Raw genomic sequence first — 26,252 nt, 5'->3', positions numbered from 1 at the left:
TTTTTTTCTTACTGAGGGCCAGTTATGCAGCACTGCTGCAATATCAGCCTCCTGTAACAAAAGCGTCAGTGGTGCAAAGGAAGGCTGGAGGTTCTCAATAGCAACCCCCCCCCCCCCCCCACGGGGACGGCCAAGTGGATGCAAGCACTGGTTTTCGTTTCCTGTCCGGCCATACATCACACCATGCTACACTGACACTCCATTCACAAATTAGCACAATTCAGACTCCTCACTCACACTTTCAATGCACTATGTAACACTGGTCCAGCATATGTCAACAATTGCATCTACTTTCCAAAACCTTTCAGACACCTCCCCTCATCTGCAACTGCACTTGAGAGACACCAGAAGAGAACGTAGGCTTGCTGCTTACTGAATTCCATGAGAAGGAAGGAGACCTAGGACCAGCTTCTGCTCTTACCCATTCTTTGAAGTGTTCTCAAGGGTCAAAACAGTTAGCTTCCATTAGCTTCAGGAACAGAAAAAGTTGAAGTAGAGCATGTTGGGAGAAGGATCATCAGATCAGTGGTCACTGTGGACCTTGCTGTAGTCCTAGACAACTGAGTGGTTGAGCCACACATCACCGCTAATCTGTGACCTGAAACCTAAAAGTTATCTTTGACCCATAATTGTGACGAGGAAGATCATATTTACCATCTGAAGGAAATAGGACTCCTTTAAAATGAAGTACAGTCAGAGAGGATTGTCCCCCCATTTCTGGAGTTCCCTGGAAAAGTCAGAAAGGCTGGAACCCTTTGATTGAACTAACTGGAATGGTAACTGGCACTGCCCCTGGACTCTGGTTCTCACTGAGGGTCAACAGTTTGCAGGTAACCTTTTCTTGTCTTTATTGCTGGCACAAAGGTGATTTCTATTGGCTCCATATGCTAAAGAACATGAACAACCTTTGATCTTGGTAACCCCATTGCTTATGTGCATGTTTTGTGACATTTTGGTGGCTACTTAAATGTTAGAAATTAAGGTGGATGTCCCTTACCACTTATACATTCTAAATACAGAGCACTTGATGTCTCCTGTTTATGACAGATGTCCTGCCATCTGCCAAACTCTGAATAACCCTTTTTGCCTTTAGAGCATCATATCTCCTGTTGGACTTGGCCCTTAAGGCAGGTTCACCCCTAATCTTTTTGCTTTCGATCTGTGATCTGTGTGGATGATTTTCTGGTCTGTGCGCACTTTTTCTCTGTGTCCCAGAGTAAAGTGCGTGCATGTAGTTAGGCTGGCCTGCTCTCCCATAGGGATGCATGGGGAATGTCTGTGTCCCTGGTAGTTCCTGATGCGTGGGGAGTTCATGCTCGAATTTGGTATGTGCGAGTTCGTGGGAATGAATGCTTCGCAATGGTGTATGTGGCATGTGTGTGTCATGTGTAGAAATGCCATTTCTAGGACTTGGCATATTAATGTAAAATATGCCTGCAGTGTGATTGGCTGGAGCTGGCTGGTGAGCCTGGCTCCAGGAAGGCTGGATGGGTCTGCCCGGTGGTGAGTGTGAGATTAGCATGTTGATGGCTTGGGAGGAGTGCACCTGGTCTCTGATGGGCCTGGACTTTCCCCACACAATGCTGGCTCCACCCCCTGTAGTGCGACTGATGTCCCTAGCCCTGCCAGTGAATAGAGAGGGTGGTTGAGGTAAACAGAGTACTTCAAAGCCAGCTGCGACTGGTTTTCCCCCACCCTGCACCCTGAGACAAAGGGAATTTACTGTATAAGAAGGGGCTGTGTCCCCATACAATTTGTCTTTGGTTCTCTTCCAGGATCCTGCCAGAGGGGGCTGTTGCTGCTGCTGGGGCCAGGAGGACCGCCACTTGGACTGTCTCCCTGCCTGGAGACCCAGTGTGCTGGCTCTGGCCCTGCCTTGCCCCTCTGCCTGCCTCCAGACCTTGCTGGAGCTTTGCTGTGCCTGGAAGCGCTCTTATTTTGATTTATAGCGCTAGGCGCGCTTTATTTCCTTTGAGCGCTGAGCGCGCTTCCCTTGGCGCTTGAGAGCGCTGTGCCTTGTCCCCGAGCGCTGGGGAGCGCTTGTTGTACAGCCGGTGCCCACCCGGCATCTGCCCGTTGTTTTTTTGCCGATTTTCGTTCGAGCGAGTGCCCACCTCGCTTTATATTTAATTTCGAGGCTGGAGCCCACCCGGCATTGCCCCGTGGTCGTGACTTCATTATCGAGGGAGCCCACCCCTCGTTTGCCCAGGAGATCACCGCCACAGCCCCGGGACCGAGAGAGTGCAGCCGCTGACGTCACCCGGAGAGCCGCGCTGTGATTGGTGACAGCTGCCGGAGGCTCGCCGGGTGACTCGCGCCATGATTGGCTGCCCGCCTGAGAAGCAGGAAGCAGCCTGCCGCGTCCTCTGAGGCTCCCGAGTGAGGAGAGGAGCCCCGCGCTGCTGCCGCCAGGAGACCCGGTGAGTGCTCGGTGGGGAGAGCGAGCGAGTGAAGGGAGGAGGGCGTCGGGGCACATTGTCGGTGCCCGCCCCTCCCCTTCCGTGTGCGGGCTGGGCCTGAGAGCGGCCCAAGTGAGTAGAGCCGCCGGAGGCTCTGGGGGCATGATCTGCTTCTGAGTCCCCCGTGAGGGACTCCAACGATCCGGGGGCATTTCTATTTTTCCGAGCCTTGCGAGGCTCAGGCGGCCTGTCGATTTCCGAGCCAAAGAGGCTCCTTGGCCCCATAGTTGTTCTTTGAGCCCAGAGAGGCTCACAGCCAGATTCATTCTGCGAGCCCAGCGAGGCTCATCGCCCACATCGATTTAGAGCCCTGAGAGAGGCTCTGGGGCAATTCATTATTTTGAGAGCGCTGAAGCTCTAAATTGCGCATTTGCTTTGCGAGCCCCTGAGAGGCTCCTTGTTCACCTTTGTTCTTGAGCCCACCTGGCTCCAACGTTTGCCCAGTTCTGATTCACAACTGTCCAGCACTTAGTGGACAGTTGCTACGTTTAGGCTTTGTGTTCTGTGCTGCCTGCGCAGACCCCCTGACATTGAGACTCAGGGCATTCCGCCCCTTTCGAGGCCAGTTGGCCTGAGGGACATTTCGAGTGTTGTGCTATGTGCACCCTGCGCATTGTGATTTCTTTGCTATGTGATTCTTGCGCAAATGTTCTAACCTGCACCTCTGAATGTGTTTAATACCTCATGTGCAATTGTTGATGTCCCACTTTATGTTTATCCCCTTTTGCTGACCTGCATAGAGGATTGTTGATGTCCCATTTTATGTTTAGGTTTCCTTCCCTTTGCTAAGAGTGAACTGCTTAGGTGTTGGTATTCCTTCCTTAGGTCCTGATGATAAGGTCCTAGTTCCCTGCGTGATTTCCTACAGTGTTTTAGGGTTGCGTAGGAGGTATTTACTCTTTTCCAGTGATTACTGGTTATGTGCTACATGTACTATTTTGGTGCTAATCATTTTATTTGTATGTGCTAAGTGTATACCTACAAGTATTATTTCTAACAAGTGCCTACCCCTGACAGTGGTCCATGTGGCCCTGTCCTGTACATAATTCCCTTGTAAATTCTGCCCGTGCCTCTGGCACATGGTAAAGTTTGTGTGTTATCTAATGTGTTTTTTATTATGATACAAAGGCTATTTTTTATATATAACCTTGTGTGGAGTTTCCTTTGTGGTGGGCCTTGGGTGTTGTTGCTGGGGTGCGTGCGCAAATACTTAACTCATACTGCCTCCAAGTTTAGCCTTGCTGCTCGCGCCACGTTACCTAGAGGGTGAGCAGGGGTTACCTTGGTGTGTGACTCCCTTGCCCTGACTTAAAAATGGTGATCCCTGACTGACCTTGGCGTGAGCCTTGGCCAGCCAGGGTCCCGTTTCTAACATCTCCTGATACCTTGTTCAATGTTGATGTTTTGTCCTTGTTTTAAATATTACAGTGTACTCTTTGTAACTGGCTTGCTGTGGAATTTTACAGTTTTATTAACTGAGGCTATTATTGTTTTTGTGCAGCTTAAATTTGTTATTCACATTGCTCTGAGGAAATAGCCTACTGCTTTGTGCCATGAATACCAGGGTTTATGTGGAGGATTTTTCATTCATATTGAGGTTTGACCTCTCAGCATAAGTGTTTAATAATTTGACCAAGCCCTTCCTTCAAATTAATAATCAAGAATGTCATATGTGTATTGTTTTATTACGTACTAATACTACTATTATTCTAATGTGATGAGAAGTATTACAATAATTATTGTTATAGTTATGATTCCTTTTTTGTCTTACAGCTTATACAATTCACTCCTCCCCGAGTTGGCTACATGTCAACTGAAATTTACACGAGAGGACTATTTGCAGATGGTGCCAGTAGTTTATTGGATGCATTGTAAGTATATAGCACTTTAAACTTGACTGTGCTCTGATTGCTTTTTACTGTGGTGGCAGGCCTCTATGTATTGTGCCATATGCGAAATTTTTGTGACCACTTATGGGCAAGGATTAGAATTGTAACTGTCTATACATTAAAAGGAAAAAACCTTGATGTTATCTAGAATTTCGAGATTTTTATGCCATAGGTGGCGTGGCAGAGCGATGGATATTTGATGGTAAATGCAAAATGGCTGGATAAGCTTGGTAGTGCTACAGAACCCAAAGGAGTCAACAAAATCCCTAGGTGGCGAGCAGCGTGATCTGCAGTGGAGAGACTCTTACAGCCCAAACAGGCAACTACTGCAAGATGAGAGGAGATTATTTGTCTCCTACCAGGAAGAGAGAATGACAATGTCATGCCTCTCATTCAAAAACAGTGCTTCTACAGGATTGACTTCTCGCATTGCTGAGGTGGCCAGGAGGAGCAGCGAATCAGGACAATTGCAGGTTAGTGGTAAGGCATGCAGGATGGATAGATGGCAGTCACATTGACTCCAAACTCATTGTCCAGGGCCAGTTGTACTTCAGAATACCTTAAAAACTAATATCACCTGACACTATAAGGATGAGAAATATAATAAACCATTTATAAGCAGGAAAATACCCCTTGCTCCTAGGAGCGATAATCAATTGGGAACTAATTGAAAAGAGAAGTCTTTAATTGCCTTCTTGAAAGGATAATGTGGGCCACGTCCCCTCAAAACAACGGACATTCATTCCAATGCTTAGCGGCAAGATAGGCAAAGGATCTGCCACCAGATTTGGCCTTGCGTGTTTTGGAGACCTGTAATAGCAGTCGGATCTAAAAGATATGGATTGTTGATGTGGCTTAAGCTTATCCCTAATATAGTCTGGACCTTTCTGGCAGAAAGCCCTGTAGGCACACACTGATGCTTTGAACTTAGTGCGCTTAGAGACTGGTAACCAGTGCAAATGTTTCAAATGTGATGGGACTGATTGATGACTAGGGATTGTCAAAATCAGTCTTGCTGCTGGATTCTAGACAATCTGGGGGCCTCATTTATGAGGCCGTGCGTCACTTTTACGCCGCCGGTGCGTCACTTTTTGTGACGCACCAGTGGTGTAAAAAATGCGCCTTGTTGTGCCATATTTACAAAGTGATTCATCTAGGTAGATGCGTCACTTTGTAAACCCCTGCGCCACATTATACCTGCGCCAGGTATAATTTAAGCAAGGAGGGAGTTTTGACGCAAGAAAGGGTCATGGAAGTGACGCAGTGAAATCTATAAGATTTCACTGCGCCATTTCTTGGTCGCTAATGCGTCAAAATCTTACGCCTGCTTCATGACAGGAGTAAGTCTGACACGGGCACTAACAACATGGGACTTGCCCATGTGAAAGTACACATTGCTGGAGTTGCCTCACTTTTGTGACACACTCCAGCAATGCCTCACTTTTGCGCCTAAAGATACGTCAGAAATACTGACGTATCTGTAACTCCTTGCGACATGATGCGTCATATTATAAATATGATGCATCAATCATGACGCAAGGAGTGCGCACTGAGAAGTGATGCATCGCTGCTTTCACGCAGCGATGCGTCATTTATCATAAACGAGGCCCCTGGAATCTATGAATACGTAAAAGTGGAAGGACAAGGTACAGAAGGTCAGAATAGTCCATTCTTGATGTGACCCAGACAATAGTCTTCTAGGTAATATCTGAATCCAGATAAACCATGTTTTTATGTTTTAAATATCTTTATTGATTTTACATTAACCAAACATTTCACAATACAATGCAAACTGCGAGTCTGGCTGTGAGTCATAACAATTGGGCTACCTAGGATGCAATAGTATAGGTTAAGAAAAATAGCACAAGCCCATCCCCCCATCCATCCCTCTCCCACTCGCCATTGCATAACACTCTGCTGCCTACGTTCTAGTTCAAATTCCTGACCTACTTCGATTGACTTAAATGTCCCTTGCTCTCTAGTGTGGTTCTTCTCCTTGTGGTGTTGTGTACGGCGGTTTTGTCAGGGGCAATAGTCGCAAATACCTTGGGCACATGAGCTCTCTGAACTCAGAGGATAAAATTGACAAGGAGGGTTTCCAGAGATCCTGAAAGGAAGCCCCAAAGTTAGTAATTGAGAGATATATTCTCTTCATGCCTAGTATCCTCCATACCCTGTGAAGACAACCCTGAAAAGTAGGCTATGTAGCTGTCCCCCAGCGTGATAATATATTTTGATGGGCCACCCCCAACACTAATGCAATGTGTCGTCCCCTTCTTGATCGGAGTGGAAAAATGAGGGGGGTTTGGTAGCCTCAACAAAGCGCAGGCCGGGAAGTGAGGGAGTTAGGTATCGAAGTGGGTATCTATGTCGCCTAACACTTGCGACCAGTAATTTGAAAATAGAGGACATTCCCAGAGTAGATGAGTGAGGGTTCTCATCGAGTCACATGCTCTCCAACAGTGAGGGGTTCTAGCTGTGTTGCCCCTGTGGAGGCTTGGAGGGGTATGGTACCAGTAGGTAGCCATTCGATACTGCTGCAACGTCTAAGTGAAGCTGGTGTCTCTGGCCTGGCACTAAAATGGTTCCAGTCTTTCTTGATAGATCGTTCATTCCGGGTCGCCACTCCACCTTTTGAGTCCAAATCCTATCCGTTAGAACTGGGTGTACCGCAAGGGTCGGCATTAAGTCCCACACTTTTCAATCTTTATGTACACCCGCTGGCTGCGGTCGCCAAGCAGTGGGATATGACCATCGTCTCCTACGCTGACGATACGCAGCTGGCGGTTGTTCTGAGTGGAAAGTCCGACCTTGATGCCCCCAAGTTCAGAGCGGGTCTCCTGGTGGTGGCCGGCTGGATGACAGCCAACTGTCTTCAGCTGAATGCTAAGAAGACTGAGATACTGGTTGTTGGTAAGCATAGCAACATGTGGAGTGATGAGTGGTGGCCTCCAGAGTTAGGTGTTACGCCGACTCCGGTATCGGAGGTAAAAAACTTAGGGGTTTGGTTAGAGTCTGCCCTTAGTTTCTGTGTCCATACAAAAAAAGTTGCAGCTACTTGCTTCGGGATCCTTCGAGGACTGAGACCCATTTTGAAGTTCTTTGACGCCGCTACTAGGCAGTTGATCATCCAGGCCACTATTCTGTCTCGGCTCGATTACGCCAGTTCGCTCCTGTTAGGGGCAAACCAGGCGGAAATCGCCTAGATGCAGCGCGTTCAGAACGCTGCGGCCAGAGCCCTTGTGGGGCTACCGAGGTTTTGCTCTGTGAGTGCAACTATTCGGTCTCTTCACTGGCTGCCTATGGCGCAAAGGATGGACTTTAAAACTCTCTGTCTTTCCTTTAAGATCCTCAAGTTGTCCTCTCCTCAGATTCTTGAGAATCTTCTCACTCCCTATGTTCCTTCTCGCTCCCTGAGATCTGCCTGTCAAAATCTGGTGGTAGTGCCTCGGTTCAAGCTGTGCAGAGCTGGAGGTCGGTCCTTCCGGGTTATGGTTGCTAAGCTCTGGAACTCTCTTCCGTCCCACATCTGTGCACTTGACGACCTGCTCGCATTTAGGAGGGCCATTAAAACTTCTTGTTCCCTAATGTTTTTTAGTCTATCTCCCTTTCATGCTTTGGTCCTGCAGTTGGTGTGGTGTTATGTGTTCATTTGCCTGTTCAAAGCCCCAGGACGCCCCTTTACTGGGGCAGCTGTGCGCTATAAAAATGTGTAAAACATAACATAACATAACATTTTCATTGTTGTTTCAATGATTGCAACACTACGAGCCATGTGTCGAGCCCTGTAATATATGTCAGGCCATTCATTCTACGATAGTGTTCTTCCCAGTGCACCCTCCCATCTGAGTTGCTCAAGAGATTTGTCCGTCCCGGGGGTACGTCTAAGGAAGCCATAGAGGTCTGACGTTAGCCGTGAGTCAGTATTCTTCATAAGTACAAGCACGGCCCGTAACGGGCGTGCAACCGGGCGGTGACGTGGGGCGAGGGAGGGGCATGGTAGGGGGTTGTAAAATGCGGGAAACAGATGATTTAAGGTAAGTGCCGAAAAAAAAAGAATTTCGTTCTGCGCGCTGCATCGCCAAATGGGATGCAGCGCGCGCCACAATTTTTTTTTTTTCCCGGTACTTATCTTAAATTGTCCGTTTCCCGCATTTAACAATCCCCCACTCTGCCCCTCCCCTGCCCCACATCATCCCCCGGTGGCACGCCCGTCACGGGCCATGCCTGCATAAGTAACCACTTCTTTAATGGTGTAAGTGCTCTTTGTGCATTTTCCTGGATTTTAGGGTGCATGGCCCAGTGTCAGATTTGTTGGTAATGGTATCGTTCCGATTCTACGAGGTTCTGTTGTATGTAAAAGTCTGTGAACGTCAGTGGACCCCCTGTGTCAAAGAAGTGCCTGATCGATCGCCGGCCTACTTTTGTCCATTGGTCGAATACTTTAAAGTCGAGTCTGGGAGTGAACACAGGGTTATATGCAATTGGCATGATGGGAAAAGGGAATGTCATGAGTCCGCGAGTTGTAGCCACCCTGTCCCAAGCCGATAGTGCAGAGTTTGTAACCTTTGATAGGTATAAATTGCGCTGCCTGTCTGACTTATTGAGAAAGGGGATGCCCCACAACGGCTGTCTGGCAAGTGATCTATACATGAGCAGACAATACTTCTCTGATTCCTGCCTTGACCATTCCACTAAGGGATACAATTCCACTAAGGGACGCATTTGTACTGCCCAATAATAGGCTTTTAGATTTGGGATCCCCAGACCTCCCTCTTCTGGGGCCTGTAACCTAGTTCCCTATTGAGTCTAGGTCTTTTGACCCACCAAATGAAGCGTTCTAAATAACTTTGCATAGAGTGCAAGACCCCAGAAGGGGGCAAGTGGGAGGGCCAGAAATAGGAATATGATCTTTGGTAAAATTGTCATTTTGACCGTCGCTATACGACCCAGCCAAGAGAGGCATTGCGGTCTCCACCTGCGTAGACAGTCACAAATATGTTGCAGCAGTGCCCTGTAGTTTGAATGCTAGATGTGAGTCTTGTGCCCATTGAAGAGTGTAAGTATGTTTGAGGAATTCTAGAGCATTGGATAAGGGATAAGTCAAGTGGCTGAGATTTGTGGATATTAATTTTGAGCCCAGAAGCCTGTTGAAAGTCATAAGGGAAGAGTCTCTGGGGTTTTCTAAGGTGGCTATTACGTTGTTTGCTTACAGACTGATTGTATGTTCCTCACCACTAAATAGCACTCCGGAAACCGCTGGGTTGTCACACACCTTCTGGGCCATAGGTTAATAAAACCTATGGCCCAGAAGCGGCGAGAGGGGATAGCCTTGTTTCGTTCCTTGTTGAATAGGGAAGGATTTTGAGGTAAGGCCATTGACGCAAATAGAAGCAGTGGGGTTGGTATAACTGTTGAGGACCCAGTTAGTAAATCGTGCAGGCAGTCCAAAGTGTTGCATAGTCGCTGTGAGATAAGGCCAGTGCACTCTGTCAAATGCCTTCTCAGCGTCTATAGAACGAATTAGGCTTTCCGTCTCAAATCTCTCAGCCTGGTCTATGATGTGTAACAGACGTATGGTGTTGTTAGAGCATTGACGCCCCAGCACAAAACCTTAGTGATTTGGGTCTATAAGTCCTGGAAGACAAGGGGAAAGTTGCTGCGCTAGTATCTAGGTAAACACTTTAAGATCCACGTTGAGGAGGAAGATTGGGTGATTGTTCTGTTGTTTATCCTTACCCTGTTTCGGTATGACGGTGACAAGCACCTCCAACATAAAATGCGGCATGGGTGTGGCGGTCCCAGTGGCATTATAGACCCGCACCAGTATCGGAGCTAATATATGGCAGAAAGTTTTGCAAAAGAGGGAAGACAAGCCATCCGGGCCTGGGGATTTAAGTGATTTTAATTTGGAGATCACCTAGATCACTTCCACCAGCTTCATCAGAGCATCCAGGGCTTCTGCCTGCATGGGCGACAGGATAGCTGTCTCAACTCCACACAAATATTGGGTCGAACTAGATACTGGGAGTTGTTGTGCCTCGTATAAGGCTGCGTAATACTGCCAGAAGGCGTCTGCAATGTCCTGATCAGTCTTCTGTTCCTGACCGGTGCGGTCTAGAATGGCGGTTATAGATGAAGTGTGCCTTTGTGCTATTAGTCTGTTCGCCAGCAGTCTCCCACCCCTATCTCCTACGTTATAAAAGGAATGTCGGAGAAGCAATGCACTGTAGTCTGCCCTGTCCATATCTAATCCTGTCAATTGGGTTTGTGTCACCTTCAGCTGCCGCCAAGTTCGAGGGGCACCTGTCCATAGATGGATGCGTTCTAACTCCCTCACCTCAGCAGAGAGTTACTCCCGTTTTTCCTGCCTGATCCTGTTGTCAAAGGAGGCGATTGCTATAAATTCCCCCACAATCACCGCCCTCAAGGCGTCTCATAGGGTTTCAATTGGGGTGTCTGGAGTGTCATCGATATCTAGGTAGTCAGCTATTGCCTTCGTCATCCACTGTAAACCACTAGATGTTGGAGCATGGTCCTCTTGAGCCTCCACATGCAGCATGTAGTGCGGGCCAGTGCGGGCCACTGACATATATACTTCAGAGTGATTGGATATTGGGCAAGGGAGAATCTCTACCTGGTGCGTCTGCTGAGTTAATGAGTGAGTGGTGAGGAGATAGTCAAGTCTGACATATGTTTTATGGGGGTGCAAATAAAAAGTATACTCCCTATCTGTTGGGTGGTGAGTTTTCCATAAGTCTGTCAGCCCCACCTCAGCAAGGTATTTCTGTCCCCCCTGTGGAAAGTGACCCAGTCTGCCCACTCCTATGGCCTTACCTATCCAGCTAAATATCAAAAACCAAATAGAGGTCTCCCCCAATTATCAGTGTCCTTTCGATAAATCCAGGACAACTCTTTGAAGGAACTTCTCCTGGGCCTCGTTTGGTGCATAAACTGTGCCTACCGTGAAGGTGTGGAGACCTAGTGTGAAAGTGTGTGCCAGGAGTCTACCCTTTATCTCAGCTCGCTTCGGGCCTAGTTTGCCCTGGAACTGAGAGGACACAAGAATTGCCACCCGTAGTCTTATTGGTATGGGACGAAAATAGCTGCTGAGGAAACGCCCTTGTACCCAATATAGCTATATCGTTGGACACCAGGTGACTGTCCTTGGCAGGCAGATGTGTGCATCTGTGTTTTCCAGGTACAAAAGAATGGCCCACCTTTTGACATTATTATTGAGGCCTTTCACATTCAATGTGATAATTTTATGTAGGGTGGTCATGTGAGAGGTGTGGTCTCTACGCTGTGCTCCTGCCTACGTTTACTAAGGAGTTTTAATTGTAGGCAATCTATGGAGAGTCTGACTTCTGTGATTCTATATCCTAATTCCAAAGTAGAGTATATGCAGTAAGGAGGAGAGGTGGTGTGCGAGGAGGAGTAATGTTTAAACCCCAAATAGTTCAACAACAAAAAAACAACAAAGTGAGTGAACAATTACAATAGTCCTGGGTGGAAGACCCAATGGTGAAGGTGTGAGATGTCAGCAAGACCCATGCCGCAACCCTGCCCAGGTTGTGTCCAATATCTCGTAGGAGAGACCACTGTGGAAGATTCCTAAATCCCCCATGCCCGCCAAGGTATAGCCCGAATGCGGATGTTGTTTCACCAGGAGGGGTTTTCCAGGTCCTCTGCGTGCGCCTGGAGATCTAGCTGCTAGTCTTGCAGGTGGAGTACCTCTTGCTGCAGGTGATGGATTCTTCGTTCCTAGCAGACGTTTGCATTTCCAATGTGTCCACCCTATCTCCTACCGAATCCCGGTCTCTTCATATCTCCCGGATTTCTTGAGCCAGCTCTTTCTTCACATTGTGAAGGTCCTCTTTCAGGAAGGCAAACAATGTCTCTAGAAAGGCGCATGTCACAGGTGCCTCCACTCCCCCACTCTCCAAGTTCGAAGCCCATCCAAGTGTGGACGTCATTATGTCTGTGCTGCCTGTATTAGACTTGAGGAAGCGGTCTTTGAAGGAGCGTTCTTTCTTGGTTTTGCCAGTGGCCATGTCGGGGAAGGGCCAAGTGGCAACCCAAGCACTGTTCTTGCAGGGAGAATAAATGCGAGCTGGTTGCTAGGTACTTGACTTAAGGGGGTGTACGCTCTCTCAGTAACCAAGCTATATCTCAGTATCCACCAGAGTCTAATGGGCGCACACAGAAAGGCCAGATCCTGTCACCCCTTCACCAGTGCTGAATGTCCTCTATCCAGGCCTGGCGGCGAAACGTGCCCCTGTCGTCAGCTCATGCAGTGACTTGGAAACTTACAGCATGCCTTTTTGATCGCCTGAAGAGCAAACTGTGTTTGTTGTAGGTGGATCAGGGCTGTCAAGAGTGGCCAGGACTCTGCAGGATGGCGGGCTCTAACCGGGGAAGGTCCACGTGGGACCCTCGGGCCATCAAGGCCTATGCAAGATTCAGGGCTTCCGGGGGCAAGTGAGCTAACAGATTAGGGCAGGGGGAGGGAAAAGCTTCCTCCCTGTGGTGCCACAGTGAGCGTCCGGGCCCTACTCCTCTGTTGTAGGAAGGGGCCTCTCTATTCTCCTGGCACTCCGTATTCTTGTCCAGAAGCATGCTTCCCGAACCAGGAGCCAAATGTGCCCTTCTGTAGAAAGTGAAATCCCATCCTCGTCGCCAATAAAGTAGGAAGTGAAATCCAAGGTTATTTCCAAAGTAAGAATACAAGAGAAGTTTATGTTGGAAATAGGATTTATTCCACATGAAGGACCCACGACAGGACACAACAATAGCAGGGCAGTAAACTGAAGACAGTACAGTGAAGATGAAAAATGCACCTTAACAATTCTAGAATATAGAATACACAGATACATACCTTCCATAAAGGAGTACACTCTCTACACCTTCTCTGTTTGGCGTCCTGTGTCACTTCTCCCCAGCAGGGTGCCTCGGCCAAGGCGCTGGCCTCCCAAGCCCTCAGGACTGTGTGCACGCTGGTATGAGGACGGTGAAGGGGAGCAGCACTCACATCTGCGTGCTTCAGGAATTGCTGACCGGGGCTCTTCCCTTCACTGCAGTGCTCTTTTCGGAGGCGAATTCTCTGCACCCTTCTCCAGAGTCAGAGGACCAATCCTCTTTACGCTCTAGTCCTCCTTCCTCCACCTCCCAGCCAGGCCTCAGGTCTCTGCACCAGTTCAGAGCCTCTCAGTGTGCATGTCTGCACACAGTCAGAAGGGAGGGAACAACACTCAGCTCCCCCACAGCATCAATTTCGCCAGCCAGAGTCTCCGCAGACCTCGGGGGTCTGGAACCCCTCCCGCTAAGGAGCGCTCAGTAGCGACGTCTGTCCCATGGCTCGGAGCCAGTCTCGATCCTCTTTCGTCGATTCCCTCCGGAATTGTCCCTAATACTGCGCCCGAGTGCTCTTATGGCGCACGGCTCCTGGCGTGCTTCAATGAAGTTGAAGTTGAAAAGATTTATTAAGGGCTCTAACACCCAACGGTTTCTTGGCGCTATGAATTGACAGCAATGAAGGGATGCAGGGAGATTACTGCAATGGAAAAACTAGGGAAAAGAGATGAGTTTTTAAAGCTTTATGAAAGTCCATGTAAACAGAAATGGATCTAATGGTAAAGGGGAGAGCGTTCCAGAAGCGGGGGGCAAGGGTAGAAAACCACATGCCTCCCTGTTTTTTCCTCCGAAAGCGAGGTACATCCAGGAGTACCTGAGTGGAGGAGAGGAGGCTTCTGTTGGGAAGATAGGCACGAATCTTTGAGTTGACGAAGGCTGGAGCAGTGCCAACTAGGGCCATGAAAGTCAGGCAGCCCATCTTAAATAGGGATCGCTGAGACATGGGCAGCCAGTGAAGAGATTTAAGCAGAGGGGTAACATGGTGGGGCTTGGGGAGCCTGTGAATAAGGCGCGCTGTTTGATTTTAGATAAGTTAAAGGCGCCGAAGCTCGTAAGCCGGGATGCCTACATACAGGCCATTGCCATAATCCAGACAGGAAATGATCATGGCCAAGATGATGAGTTTGAGGGCTTCGACGGAAAAGAAGCAGGAGATTTTGCGAATGATTCAGAGGGACAAAAAACAGGCCGAGACAACGGAGCTGATCTGGGGACGCATAGTCAGGTCTTGACTGATTTGGATACCCAAGGTTTTAACTTAAGTGGAAGGTGAGGGAGGGGAACCGAGGGCAGGGGGCCAGAAGGTGGGGGACCAGGGGCTGGGAAGGCCACCAGTGAGGACCAACTCTGTCTTATCAGGATTGAGTTTTAGGTGATTATGATTCATCCAGTCATAGATGAATGTAAGTGAGGTGTGAAACTTGAGGATAGAGTCATCGGAGGAGGAAAGGTTGAAAATGAGCTGGAGGTCATCGGCATAGTTAAATACTGATACCTCCATTTTTTGCAGGGCGGCTATGAGAGGGTGGAAATAGAGGTTAAAGAGGAGGGGAGAAAGAGAAGAACCCTGGGGCACCCTGCAAGAAACAGAGCAGGAGGGAACAGAAAACCCCTCCACTGGAGGGCCTGTGTCCGATCCTGTAAGAAGGAAGCGAGCCAGGCCAGGGCAGTCCCCCGGATGCCGACACCCCCGACAGGGTCGAGGAGGATGGAGTGGTCGACCGTGTTGAAGGCGGCGGACAGATTGAGGAGAACAAGGGCCTGGGGGGAGTTGATATCCGCACTCCTCCTGAGCTCATCCAGGACAGAAATAATAACATATTCCGTTGAGTGGGCTGGACGAAAGCCGGCCTGATGGGGGGCCAAAAGGTGGTTCTCCTCGATGAATGCAGAGAGATAGGTGGTAACATGGCTCTCCAGGATCTTACCCAGGAACGGGAGCAAATAAATAGGGCGGAAGTTGGAAAGGGAGGAAGGATCAGCCCCGGGTTTTTTTAAGATAGGAATGACTGTGGCTGATTTAAAAGAGGCTGGGACAATTCCCTGGGTGAAGAAGTTATTAAGGAGAGTAAGCGGGGGTTCAAGGCAACTAGAAAAGACCTCCTTCAGTATGCGAACAGGGCAGCAGTCAGAAGGGGACCCCGATTGCACTTTCTTCAACAAGGTAAGAAAGGTATCCTTAGAGATTGAGGGAAACTGATCGGGAAATAGATGGAGGGGAAAGTGAAGGCAGAGAAAAGGAAAGGGAGGGCAGGGGAATGTTGTGTTTAATAATGGCAATTTTCTCAATGAAATAACCATTAAGGGAGTTGCAGAGGGATTGAGAGGGAGCAGGTTTGGGAGAGACTCTATCAGCAGCTGCTAAGTTGTGAACAATAGTGAAGATCTCCTTGGGTTTGTTAGCCGCAAGGATAATCTTTGAAGAGAAGTGTTCTGTTTTAGCTAATAAAATAGCTTTCTTGTAGTCACGAAGGAGAGCCGAATATTGGGACTAAAGGATGGGGCAGTACCCGCGCCTCCAGTGGCGTTCAGCCTGTCTGAGTGATAGTTTGAGGGCTTTAAGGTCGTTAGTGAACCATCTGTTGGCCTCATGTGAGCGGCACGTCCTGACTAGCTTAGGAGGGGCAGCTAGGTCACAGGAGGCAGAGAGCCAGATGTTGATGGCGGCCACCTGCGAGTCAGGTGAGGCATCAGCCAGATGAAGGAGTGAGGCAGCGAGGGAGGAACAAAGGGCGGCCGTTTCCACGCGGTTCCAATTCTGAGCACAGATATTTTTTTTGGGGGGAGGACTTGTTGATGGCCCCTAGGTCAAGGGAGAAAGAGTTCAAAAAATGATCAGAACAGATACAGGGAGAGATTATAAGGGAAGAAATGGACAAATTAGCTGACCAGATCTGATCCAGGGTATGACCGCAAATATGGGTGGTGAGGTGAATCTGGGGAGTGAGATTTAAACAGTGAAGAGATTCAGTGAAATCTTTAGATGTAAGATCCTCCTGGGGATCGTTGGGCCAGAAGTTAAAATCGCCCAGGATCAACACAGAGGAATTATTGACCACTAGAGTGGCCAGCAGTTCCTGAATAGCTGGGATGAAGTGAGGCATAGCCTGGGGTGGACGATAAAACAATGCACAAGTAAGGGGGACCGTAGGTTGACCGAATGGACTACTAAAGAGTCGCTGAAGCAATTGAGGGATAGGAGAGGAGCTGGAACTGGAAGTTGGAGCGGGCTATCATGGACCATCCGCCTCTTACCTTCCCACCCGGGCGATCAGCTCGAAGGGAATAATAAGAGTCTGGGAGAGCCGCTAAGACATCAGGCAGTGACTTGGGTGAGAACCAAGATTCAGTGAGAAATAAGAGGTCAGGTTTTGCGGAATCCAAAATATTAAACAGCTCTAGTTGATGCTTAACCGCCGAGCGGCTATTGAGGAGTTAGGCCGTGGCCACAGCAGGAGGGCCCGATAGAAACTGCAGAGAGGGCTCTAAAAGCGCTGATGACAGCAAGGATGTCTGAGCCAGAGCAGTGATGGGGGGTGGGTAAACTGAGATATGCCAAGGTTTTCTCAATACGTGCCTGGATGGAGGCACTAATAGGCCAATCACCCTGGCAAGCAAAGCATGGAGTTAGGTAGAGGAATAGATTAAGTGCCGGGCATAATGATGGGCCCCGGGTCCCGACTGGTCACGGACGGGCGCAGTCGGGGTTGCCTTTGGTGCGCCCGCTGCGCGGCCGGGAGCAAGTAGACATGATATGCTGGCGGGAGGCGGGAGTGGCCGTGTAACTGCACCGCCGACCCAGGGCTTCCCCCAAGATGGCGTGTGTCCTCTCCGTTTCCCTGCTGCAGCGCCTAATCGGCTGTGCGGGGGAGCAGAGTACAGTGAGGAGGGGAGGGAAGAATGAGGGTAAGTGCACAAGCGGTGAAATTGAAAACAAGCAAACAATTTTTAAAATAAGCAGTCAAAGATGCTCCTGGCTTTCCGCCTCAGGAGTTGTTGAGAATGTGGTCTCCGGGCACAGTCAGGCAGGACGGGCCAGACCTCAGGCGGTCCACCCCCTTTACGCTGACCGGGTACCACTTTATCTCCATCTTGCAGCCAATGTCAGGTCCACTTGCTTACCAGCGGGTGCTATTATCGGGTGTCTCTGCCGTATCTATAGGGGTCTTGTGGTCTGTCTTTACAAGCTTTAGACGTCACTTCGACACAGCCTCGCAATGCTATTTTAGCCAGGCCCGGACGGTAGGACGGAGCAGTAGGCAGAAACGTCCTACTCGTCCGCCATCTTGGCCACGCCCCCTTAAAGCATTTTTTTAAGGATATGAGTTTCATGAAACGAAAACACATGAAATATTTTACTTTTGAGACACAAATGGTACACTGGTATCAAATTTGATGCCAAGATTACTTGCTAAAGAAGAAGACGTAGTTGTAGGCCCTAGTTCTTCAGGCCAACATTTGATAGGTTCTGGGGAACCCTTTGTTCTAAAGAAATAAAATTCTGTCTTATCTGAGTTTCATTTAAGACATTTGTTGTCCATCCATTCAGATATACCTCTAGGCACTATTTTAATATTGACAGAGCATCACAACTGTCTTCATGAAATGAGAGAAGCCGTTGGATATCTTCCCCACAGGACATAACTTTTATACCCCAGGACTCTACAAAACTGACAAGTGGCTCAATGTACATGTTGAATAATGCACAGATTAATGTAGAGCCCTGAGGGACCCTGTAAGAGAGTGGCTTTGCCGTGCAGGTAAAAGTGGGGAGGTGGACCGCCTGTTTTCTCTCCTTAAATATGATTCAATCCAAGCAAGTTCAATCTAAGAAATAGCTTTTCCTTGACTCCCCAACATTCTGAATCTGTCTAGCAGAATTGGATGTGACACTGTATCGAATGCTGCTGAAAGGTTCAATAAAACCACTGCAACGAAAGTGCCCTGCTCTAAATTGATTTTGATAAATTCAGCTACTTCAAGAAGGGCCGACTCAGGGCTAAAGCAGGGACGAAATCCTGCTTGTGCGCCATGTAAAAGATTATTTGATAGGTAGACAATTACTGATTACCAATCTTTTCCAAAATGTGGGAAATTGACAGTAGAAGTGAGATTGGTCTGCAGTTATTCGGTATAGTAAAATCTGCTTTAGGCTTCTTCAATAGAGGAAGTAATAGAGCCTGTTTCCAACTCACCGGGACTTAGGCATTTTTAAAATAGTTATGCAAAATATCAATCCAAATAGTATTAAGTAAGGCAGATATTACACTTAAAATGTGAGAGGTGCAGGGATCTAATGAGGATCATTGCTGATGACATTTACAACATATTATGTCTGCTGATATTCTTACCTTATTTATTCTGGTAACACACCTCCAGCATTGCAACTACGAGCATCTGACTGATCCTCCACACAATGCCTCTGTCCCCTGGCCTTTTAGGGCTGAGCTGTCTATAGACAAACACTGAGGAGCCGTGGTAAAAGGCATTTGTGCAGCTGAAGATATGGAACTTCAAGCTCTTAGCCCTTCCCATTTGTCTTTGGAAATCGAGTTATTAAGGTCAGCAGATTATAACTTCTCCAATTTCTAAGACCAGGGATCATATTAAGAAATCATGATTGAAAAAAATGACCTGATGAGTTGATTTCATTACTATCCATGCAATAGTTATTACTAGAGCAATACATATTGATTGCTACTGCTGTTGTATTACTGGTACAGCTGAAGGCACCTTTGAGGCCATTTCTGGGACACAGCATACTTAGCAGCACATTAGTTTGGGTGTGCCCCACCCATGAAAATGAGGGAATGATTTGCCCATATCTCTCTGTCATACTCTGGTGGAAAAATGCAGGCTGGTGCAAACTAAGGGCCGATCATCCAGAATCCACTGCAATCACTTGCTTCAGCCCTTTGTTTTTTATTCTTGCCCCATACAAAGGCAGGCTGGCATTGCATCTGCAGAGACACATAGTGTTGCTGGTATTGAACTGTGGATGTCTCTGCACGTGCACACTGAACTCTAACCTATCATCGATGTAAGTTATGACGACACCCACCATTGGGGTGGTTGGGGTACCTGCAGAGAGACACAAAGCACTTGCTAGATCCACTGCCTCATCCCTGTTAGCTCTTTTGAGTACATGCGCTAACTTAATGAGTTACACTTAACGAGGATGCCTACAGGCGCCTGCTTGGAGATCCAGTATTTCCTTCATGAGAGATGTTAGCTCCACAACAGCCACTTTTAGAGCATTCAGCAGGTTCAAATATCTAAAACTGAAATGACCAAACATTCAGTGTTTTGAAAGCTAGTATTTTGACAGAGCCCCAATCCTGGGATTTCTGCAGGAAGGTCCCAATTCATATAACGGTGAACACTATTTCTAATCTTGGTCCCTTTAGAAGCATGGTGTTTCTATTTGCCCAGCAATGCACCATGTTTTGTCTCAAACACTTCAGACCTACTTTTTGTATTTTCTCATTTCATTGCATAATGAGATAATGAGTTTCCAAAGCTCATCTTATAACAGCTTCATAGACACCCTTTTCCACTTCAGTGTTGCCTTATATCAATTTAATTCGTTTTTTCTTACTTAAATGCTTCATATGTGGTCAGTGTAAAACAATGTAATATTCAAACAAAAGATAGCTAAAAAAACAACACACTGATGGAAAGAAAAACAGAGTTCCTCTGTGGGTTCTCTTTTTGTTCTGCCTGTGTTCCATTCACCTTTTTCTAAATCCTAAGAGAACAGTACATTCAGAAAAAATGTGAAAGCCCATATGTTATGCTCAGCCAATAGCCAGGCTAATCTGACCTAGACACAACGCCTTACATTCCCCTATGTTTCAGTACGTAGCACTCAACCGATCAACTCCACTGGATAATATCTAAAGCTCTTCCATCTAACTTATCATTGTAAACATCATCTATGACTTATTATCATAAATGAAGAAGCCATGCAGCAGACTAGCGAGCTAGTTTCATGGATTATCTTTGGTCATGTCGAGCACTGGATAAATGCTGAAGCTAACATTAACCCTTCAGAAATGTGTGAAAATGTGTGCCTTTTATGAAAAGCATTGGATTTAACCAAGTGGATACAGATAAATCCCACACTTTTCAGGGGATTCGTGCTTCATGAGGCAACACAATATTTGGGAACTTTGATATACATATTTTGTGATAGATGGTGCACAAACTTTCACAAACAAATGCATTTCTATCTCAGGTAGCAATGTTTCAATTGGAGTCTCCTGCATGTGAGTGTTATTTAATTTCATCGTGCTACTTCTATTTGAGCAGAGCCTCTATGGCTCCATAACTTGACATAATTCACCATGCACCGTCTTGGCCGGGGTGCGACAGAGACAATACATTAAGAGGGATCTGTCCGCCCTCGGTCAGTCCCGAATAGCACCTCAGTGCGAGTAGCATAACTCGGCAAGGTGGGCTGGATGCATACTGTTAGTAGGTTACAAGCGCATTAGGCCCACATGCATCCCCAGCACATTTGGGATGAGTAAAAAGGGCTGGGTCTAGAATTTTGGGGCCCTGGGCAGAAAAGGAATGGGCGAGGCTCCTCTAATTTGCATAGTCTTGACCCATTCAGGGCTGTTTGCATCTGAATAGATGGCCCTGCTCCTGAAGCTGTAGCCCCTCCCTCTCAGCTACCTACAAGCATGTCTTAACATCTAATCAAGGGCTGAAGGTGTGAGGGTTGCTTATCACCACAGGGGGGTTAATACTGCCAGGTAGCTAAACTGCAGGGCAATAGCCATCACGCTGGGCCTCTGCGTGGGTGCCATACAAACCTGAGTGTGCAACTGTGAATGTGGAGGAGGCCCACTCCCCTTGGGTTCCCTTTGCTACAACATAGCAGGGAGGCCAGGGGAGGGGGCCTCCTAAGGTGGCCCACTTGCAAGGTGGCACCTTTCATGCCATGGTATGACTGTCGCATTGGTACAGGGCCCACGTTGGAGGGCTGACTACAGCTGCCCACACTGCCCATGCCTAGCACCGGCCCTGTGACTAAGTGTCCAGCCCATGTTGGGGAGAGGTATCAGGGGACACCTAGTGTACGTGGGGCCTCATTTATGCGCCTTGTTGCGCCATATTTAAAAAGTGACACATCTAGGTAGATGCGTCACTTTTTAAACCCCTGCGCCACATTATACCTGCGTCAGGTATAATGTATGCAGAGGGGGCGTTCCCCCGCAAAAAGCCTCGTAATAGTGACGCAGTGAAATCTATGAGATTTCACTGCGTCACTTTTAGGACGCTGTTGCGTCAAAATCCTGCGCCTGCCTCACAGCAGGCGTAAGACTGACGCAAGCCCTTTCACATGGGGCTTTCCCCATGTGAAAGGACGCATTGCTGGAGTTGCGTCACTTTTGTGGCACACTCCAGCAATGCGTCACTTTTGCGCTTACAGATACGTCAGAAATACTGACGTATCTGTAACTCCTTGCGACATGATGCGTCATACAATAAATATGACGCATCATTGGTGTCGCAAGGAGTGCGCAGTGAAAAGTGACGCATCGCTGTTTTCACGCAGCGATGCGTCACTTTTCATAAATAAGGCCCCTGGTGCGCAGCTGATGATCCGCGCTGCACAGTGGTGGAGCATGTCTACCCTTTTGCCTCTGCCAAGAAAGCGAAGTAGGTGGAGCCGCTGCCAGGAAGTGGAGCGCTCCTCAAGGGCCTAGTGACAATAAGTGGATTGTCACCTCGATGGTGAGAGGGTACCAAAAGCTCAGACGGCAGTTGGTGTGCATGCTGTGAGTTTTCTGATACGAGACATTTGCTATACACAGAAAAAAGTAATAGAAGAAGAGAGAAAAGTAACACAAATGGGGTGGAGGATAAGACTGTGGGGTCAAGGCATGAGTGACTGAGTGGCAGTGCGGTCCCCTAGCCTGAGTGGTGGAGAATGCTTGTTCACCAGGGTCTAACAGGCACAGAGTGTGCCAGAAGCAGGCGAGGTGGGCGCTCACGCCCTGAGGCGGTTTCTCGCAGTGCATCGGCACCCAACAGGTGTCCAAGGGGCACTGAATTCACACCAGCCTAGTGAACTAGGGCTGGCAACAGGACGGCAGATGATGCAAGCAAGATGGTGGAAGCGGCAGGAGCCAGGAAGGCAGGACAGGGCCAACAGATGGTCGCTGTGGCAGTGCTGGCACTGTTTAGTAAGATGCCGGATCCATCAAAGGCAGCCCCTTTGTGGAAGACATGGGTGGACCATTTGGAGAACTATATTTAGAGCCTTCAGGGGAAAGGGACAATGAGGTGAAAATATTCTTGCTCTTGCTTTTCGTGTGAGATAACATTTACAAACTGTTTGAGCATTTCCCGAACACTAGGGGTGGAAGGGACTATGCTGCAGCAATCATTGTGCTCAATGCGCATTTCAAGTCTCAGACAAAGCCCCATTTTCAATGCTTCAAACTGCAGCAGGTGAGGCAGCATGAAGATAGTCTATAGATGTGTTCTGTGTGATCCTGAGAGCACTAGCAAGCACATGCATTGATTACAACCGGCCGTGGGAGGTCATGGCACAAATATCACAAGGATGCCGGTCAGCGACCCTCAGGAGACTGATCCTCAGACAGCCGGGAATTAAGTTAGAAGACATGCTCGTGATGGCATGCACCTATGACCTGTCCAGTGCAAGGGTGGATGAAATGGAAGGGGGGCAGATCTGCCCTTAGGTAGCAGTGGAGCACAAATCAACTTGGAGAACGTGGATGCCCTAAAAACCTGTACTCCACCACAGAGAGGGGGGCAGACCGGAATTGGGAGAGTCATGTGATGCTATCCAATGGGACACAGAGGAAAAGTGACACCTGTCACAGATATAGAAGACGAAGGAAGAAATGTGCTGAATGGATGCAGGGATAATCATGCGATGACTCTGGATGGTAATACAGAAGGTACTGGAAAACAGAGCAGTAAAGTTGGTCCATGAGGGACACCAAGGGGTAGAAAGGACCAAATCCAGGATGAGAGAGAAAGTTTTGTTCCCTAGCATAGATAACAGAGTGGAGGATATGGTAAAGAACTGTTTGACATGCCAGGTCATTTGGAACCCACCGCCACTGGTCCCAGTGGCCACCGAAGACATGCACACAACCCCATGGACTTAAGTTAAGGTAGCCTTTGGGAGCTTCCAGATGGCAGGCTCACATTGGTCATGGAATATTCAAAACACACCGAAGTAAGTGGCCACAATGGCTTTCTCACATGTGCGGCCTCTACTGGAGAAGATGGTTATAGCATATGGATTGCCAGAGATAATTGACAGACAAGGGACCTCCCTTATAAGGTGCTAAATATTTAGGAGTACTTAGGAGCATTGGGGATTCAGCACCAGAAGATAACACCTCAGGAGCAATAAGCAAATAGCACTGTAGAAAAGCTCATGAGATCACTGAATAAAGTGCACCTGATTTCTGTGGATAAATGGAGGATCTGGAGTGGAGTCGTCATCAATTTTTGCAGATGTATCACAATATTCCTCATTGCACAATTCAGTGTACCCACATGCATTTATGTTTCAGAGGCCAGTCAAAGACAGCATCCCAACGAGACCAGGATGGAGCCCCGCCCCGGTGGACCTGAAAGGAACTCAGGCCAGGTGCAACAAAACTAATGAGAGACCTAGCCGAGCCAGAATAGCTAACACCGACAACTGGAGAAAAGTGACATTGCTAATCAAAAACCATCATATCGGGTGGACGTGTCATGCCCTCTTTGAGAAAGGGACAGGGCTAGTCACAAGAGTACGTGGGACTATGATCAATGCCCAGAGGTGCCATGAGACTGTCACCCGCAACATCGCCTGGTTCTAGCGTAAGGTGGGTCAGGACGGATAGAGGTGAGCACTTCTGTCAAGAAGGAACAGAGGCAATAAATGGATAAAAGAAGGTTTATTCCAAGAAATGGAAGCATCACTGGTTACATGTCTTCCAGCTCCAGTATGCACTTAACAACTGTCTCCCTTGGCTCTCAGGCTCGATCAGATGCTCTATTCTAGAACATCATGATCGCGCCGCGAACCAAAGTATTCAAGAGTAAACAACACATACAAGAGACAGGAATAGCATGCACATGCAAACATGCACGAGAAGAACAAAGCATGCTCACGCAACACACCTTCCCCCTCTAATAAAAAAAGAAAAAGAATAAAAGAAAAACATGGAAAAACAAATTATTTTACAAGTTTGTTTTTGATGAGAGAAACAAAGTCAGACATCCACCCAAGTTTCTTCCAAGAATATTTGCCCAACTGCTCAGTACATTTATTATTACAGGGTACATTACTAACATTGGGAACAGTGATGGGAGTCTCCACAAGGTCATCATCACCTAGGTGATCTTGTGCCACTGATTTACCTATGTTTTGTCTATTTACCTCAGACATGCAACCATCAGTGCTATGATATACATTATTGTTGGCTTTGAGGACAGCTATTCTGCTTAAATTCATACACTGCCATCAGTTTTTCACAGAGTTTTTGAGTACCTCCTTGACTTAGAATTGACCCATGAACTAACTCTCTCCCTTTTTTACTCTCCAAGGTTTCTTGACCTTCACTAACATGCCAACATTAAAAATGGGGTCATGCTTGGAACCTTTCTTTTTGTCAAAATATTCCTTATTAATTGTATGAGATTTAGCAATCCTTTATTTGACAGCTCCTAAGTCTAAGTTAGAGGAAGTAGATGGGACCAACCGCAATGAGTAGTACTTAGTCCTAGGCAATCTACCTCTCATAACCTCAAAGGGAGAACAACCAGTCATATCATTGGTGGTGGGTCTGTACATCCAGATAGTTTTATAAACCTGTCAATGCCTGCGATTTGTATGGCGCTTTTGAGTACTCTCTTGAATCTCTCAATGACACCGTTGCCACTGGGATTGTATAAGGACCTGGTACAGTGAGTGATACCAACTCTTTTGAAATAGCCTTTATTTAGCCTTAATGGATAAAAACTGAAAGCCATTATCAGGCATGAGGCGCACAGGTAAACCTTCCTCTATGAAGGTTTCATCCAAAAAAGTTAAAATAGCATCAGTGTCAACTTTCTCTACAATTTTGACTACCGGCCACTTTAAGAAAATGTCAATGGCAGCAAGAATAAACGTAGAACTTGGTCCGCCAGGGCCCATGATTTTCATGGCGATAGTGTCCCATGGATTTTCAAGGATTATGTGGTCTCCCATGTTGGGTTTAGAAGTTTTGAGAGACTTATCTGAGTTAGCACATGTGATGCAATTCCTAACCATACGTTAAACAAAAATGTCAACGCCTGGCCACCAAAATCATCTCTTAACAGTTTGTTTAGTTCCTTCGATGCCACTGTGACCCTCATGACCATGTAGAACGAGACTATATCTTAGACCACTGGGAGGAATAGCTCGATCACCCCTTCTGATCACTCCTTCCATGCAAGATGACTCATCTCTTACTTCCCAATAACACTTAAGACATTCTTGTTAGGCCACCCATACAAAATGTCATTTTTTACTTTTTTCATTACTTCATCTTTGGTAAACTCTTCAAACCATACAGACTTGTCAATAGGCATAGTGCCTTTGTCATGTACTAACGCAATCTGAAATTCGTCCCATTCATTCTATTCTATTCTATTCTATTCTGGGTTTGGTAAAGCGCAACAGCTGCCCCAGCAATGGGGCGTCCCGGCGCTGGGAGAATTCACAGACCCAACCAGTGAGAGGAAGGGGGGGAAAAGAGCAGCACTAGTCGGAAGGAAATAGGAGGGTCTTGATTGCCTTATGGAAGGTAGAAAGGCTGTCCATGGAACGTATGTGAAGAGGTAGAGCGTTCCACAACTTGGGTCCCAAGACCTTGAAGGAGCGACCTCCAGTGCGGGAGAGCTTTATTCGGGGTACATTCAGAAGGAGCTGGTAAGAGGAGCGCAACTCACAGCTAGGAACATAGGGACAGATGAGGTTTTG

At 47.6% G+C, this 26,252-nt stretch overlaps 1 protein-coding gene across 1 annotated transcript in view; it reads left to right on the top strand.

Annotated features, from left to right (window-relative positions):
* LOC147747108 (vitamin D3 hydroxylase-associated protein-like) overlaps positions 1 to 26,252 on the top strand; it is a 458,139-nt gene that overhangs the window by 290,217 nt on the left and 141,670 nt on the right. The window contains exon 9 of the mRNA XM_086952359.1: positions 4,233 to 4,330. Coding sequence (XP_086808485.1) covers positions 4,233 to 4,330 — 98 coding nt within the window. The remainder of the gene's footprint in view (positions 1 to 4,232; positions 4,331 to 26,252) is intronic.

The sequence above is a fragment of the Lissotriton vulgaris genome, chromosome 1_1 (genome assembly GCF_964263255.1).
Source record: "Lissotriton vulgaris chromosome 1_1, aLisVul1.2, whole genome shotgun sequence".
Lineage (NCBI taxonomy): Eukaryota > Metazoa > Chordata > Amphibia > Caudata > Salamandridae > Lissotriton > Lissotriton vulgaris.
This window is presented reverse-complemented; position numbering and strand designations above follow the sequence as displayed.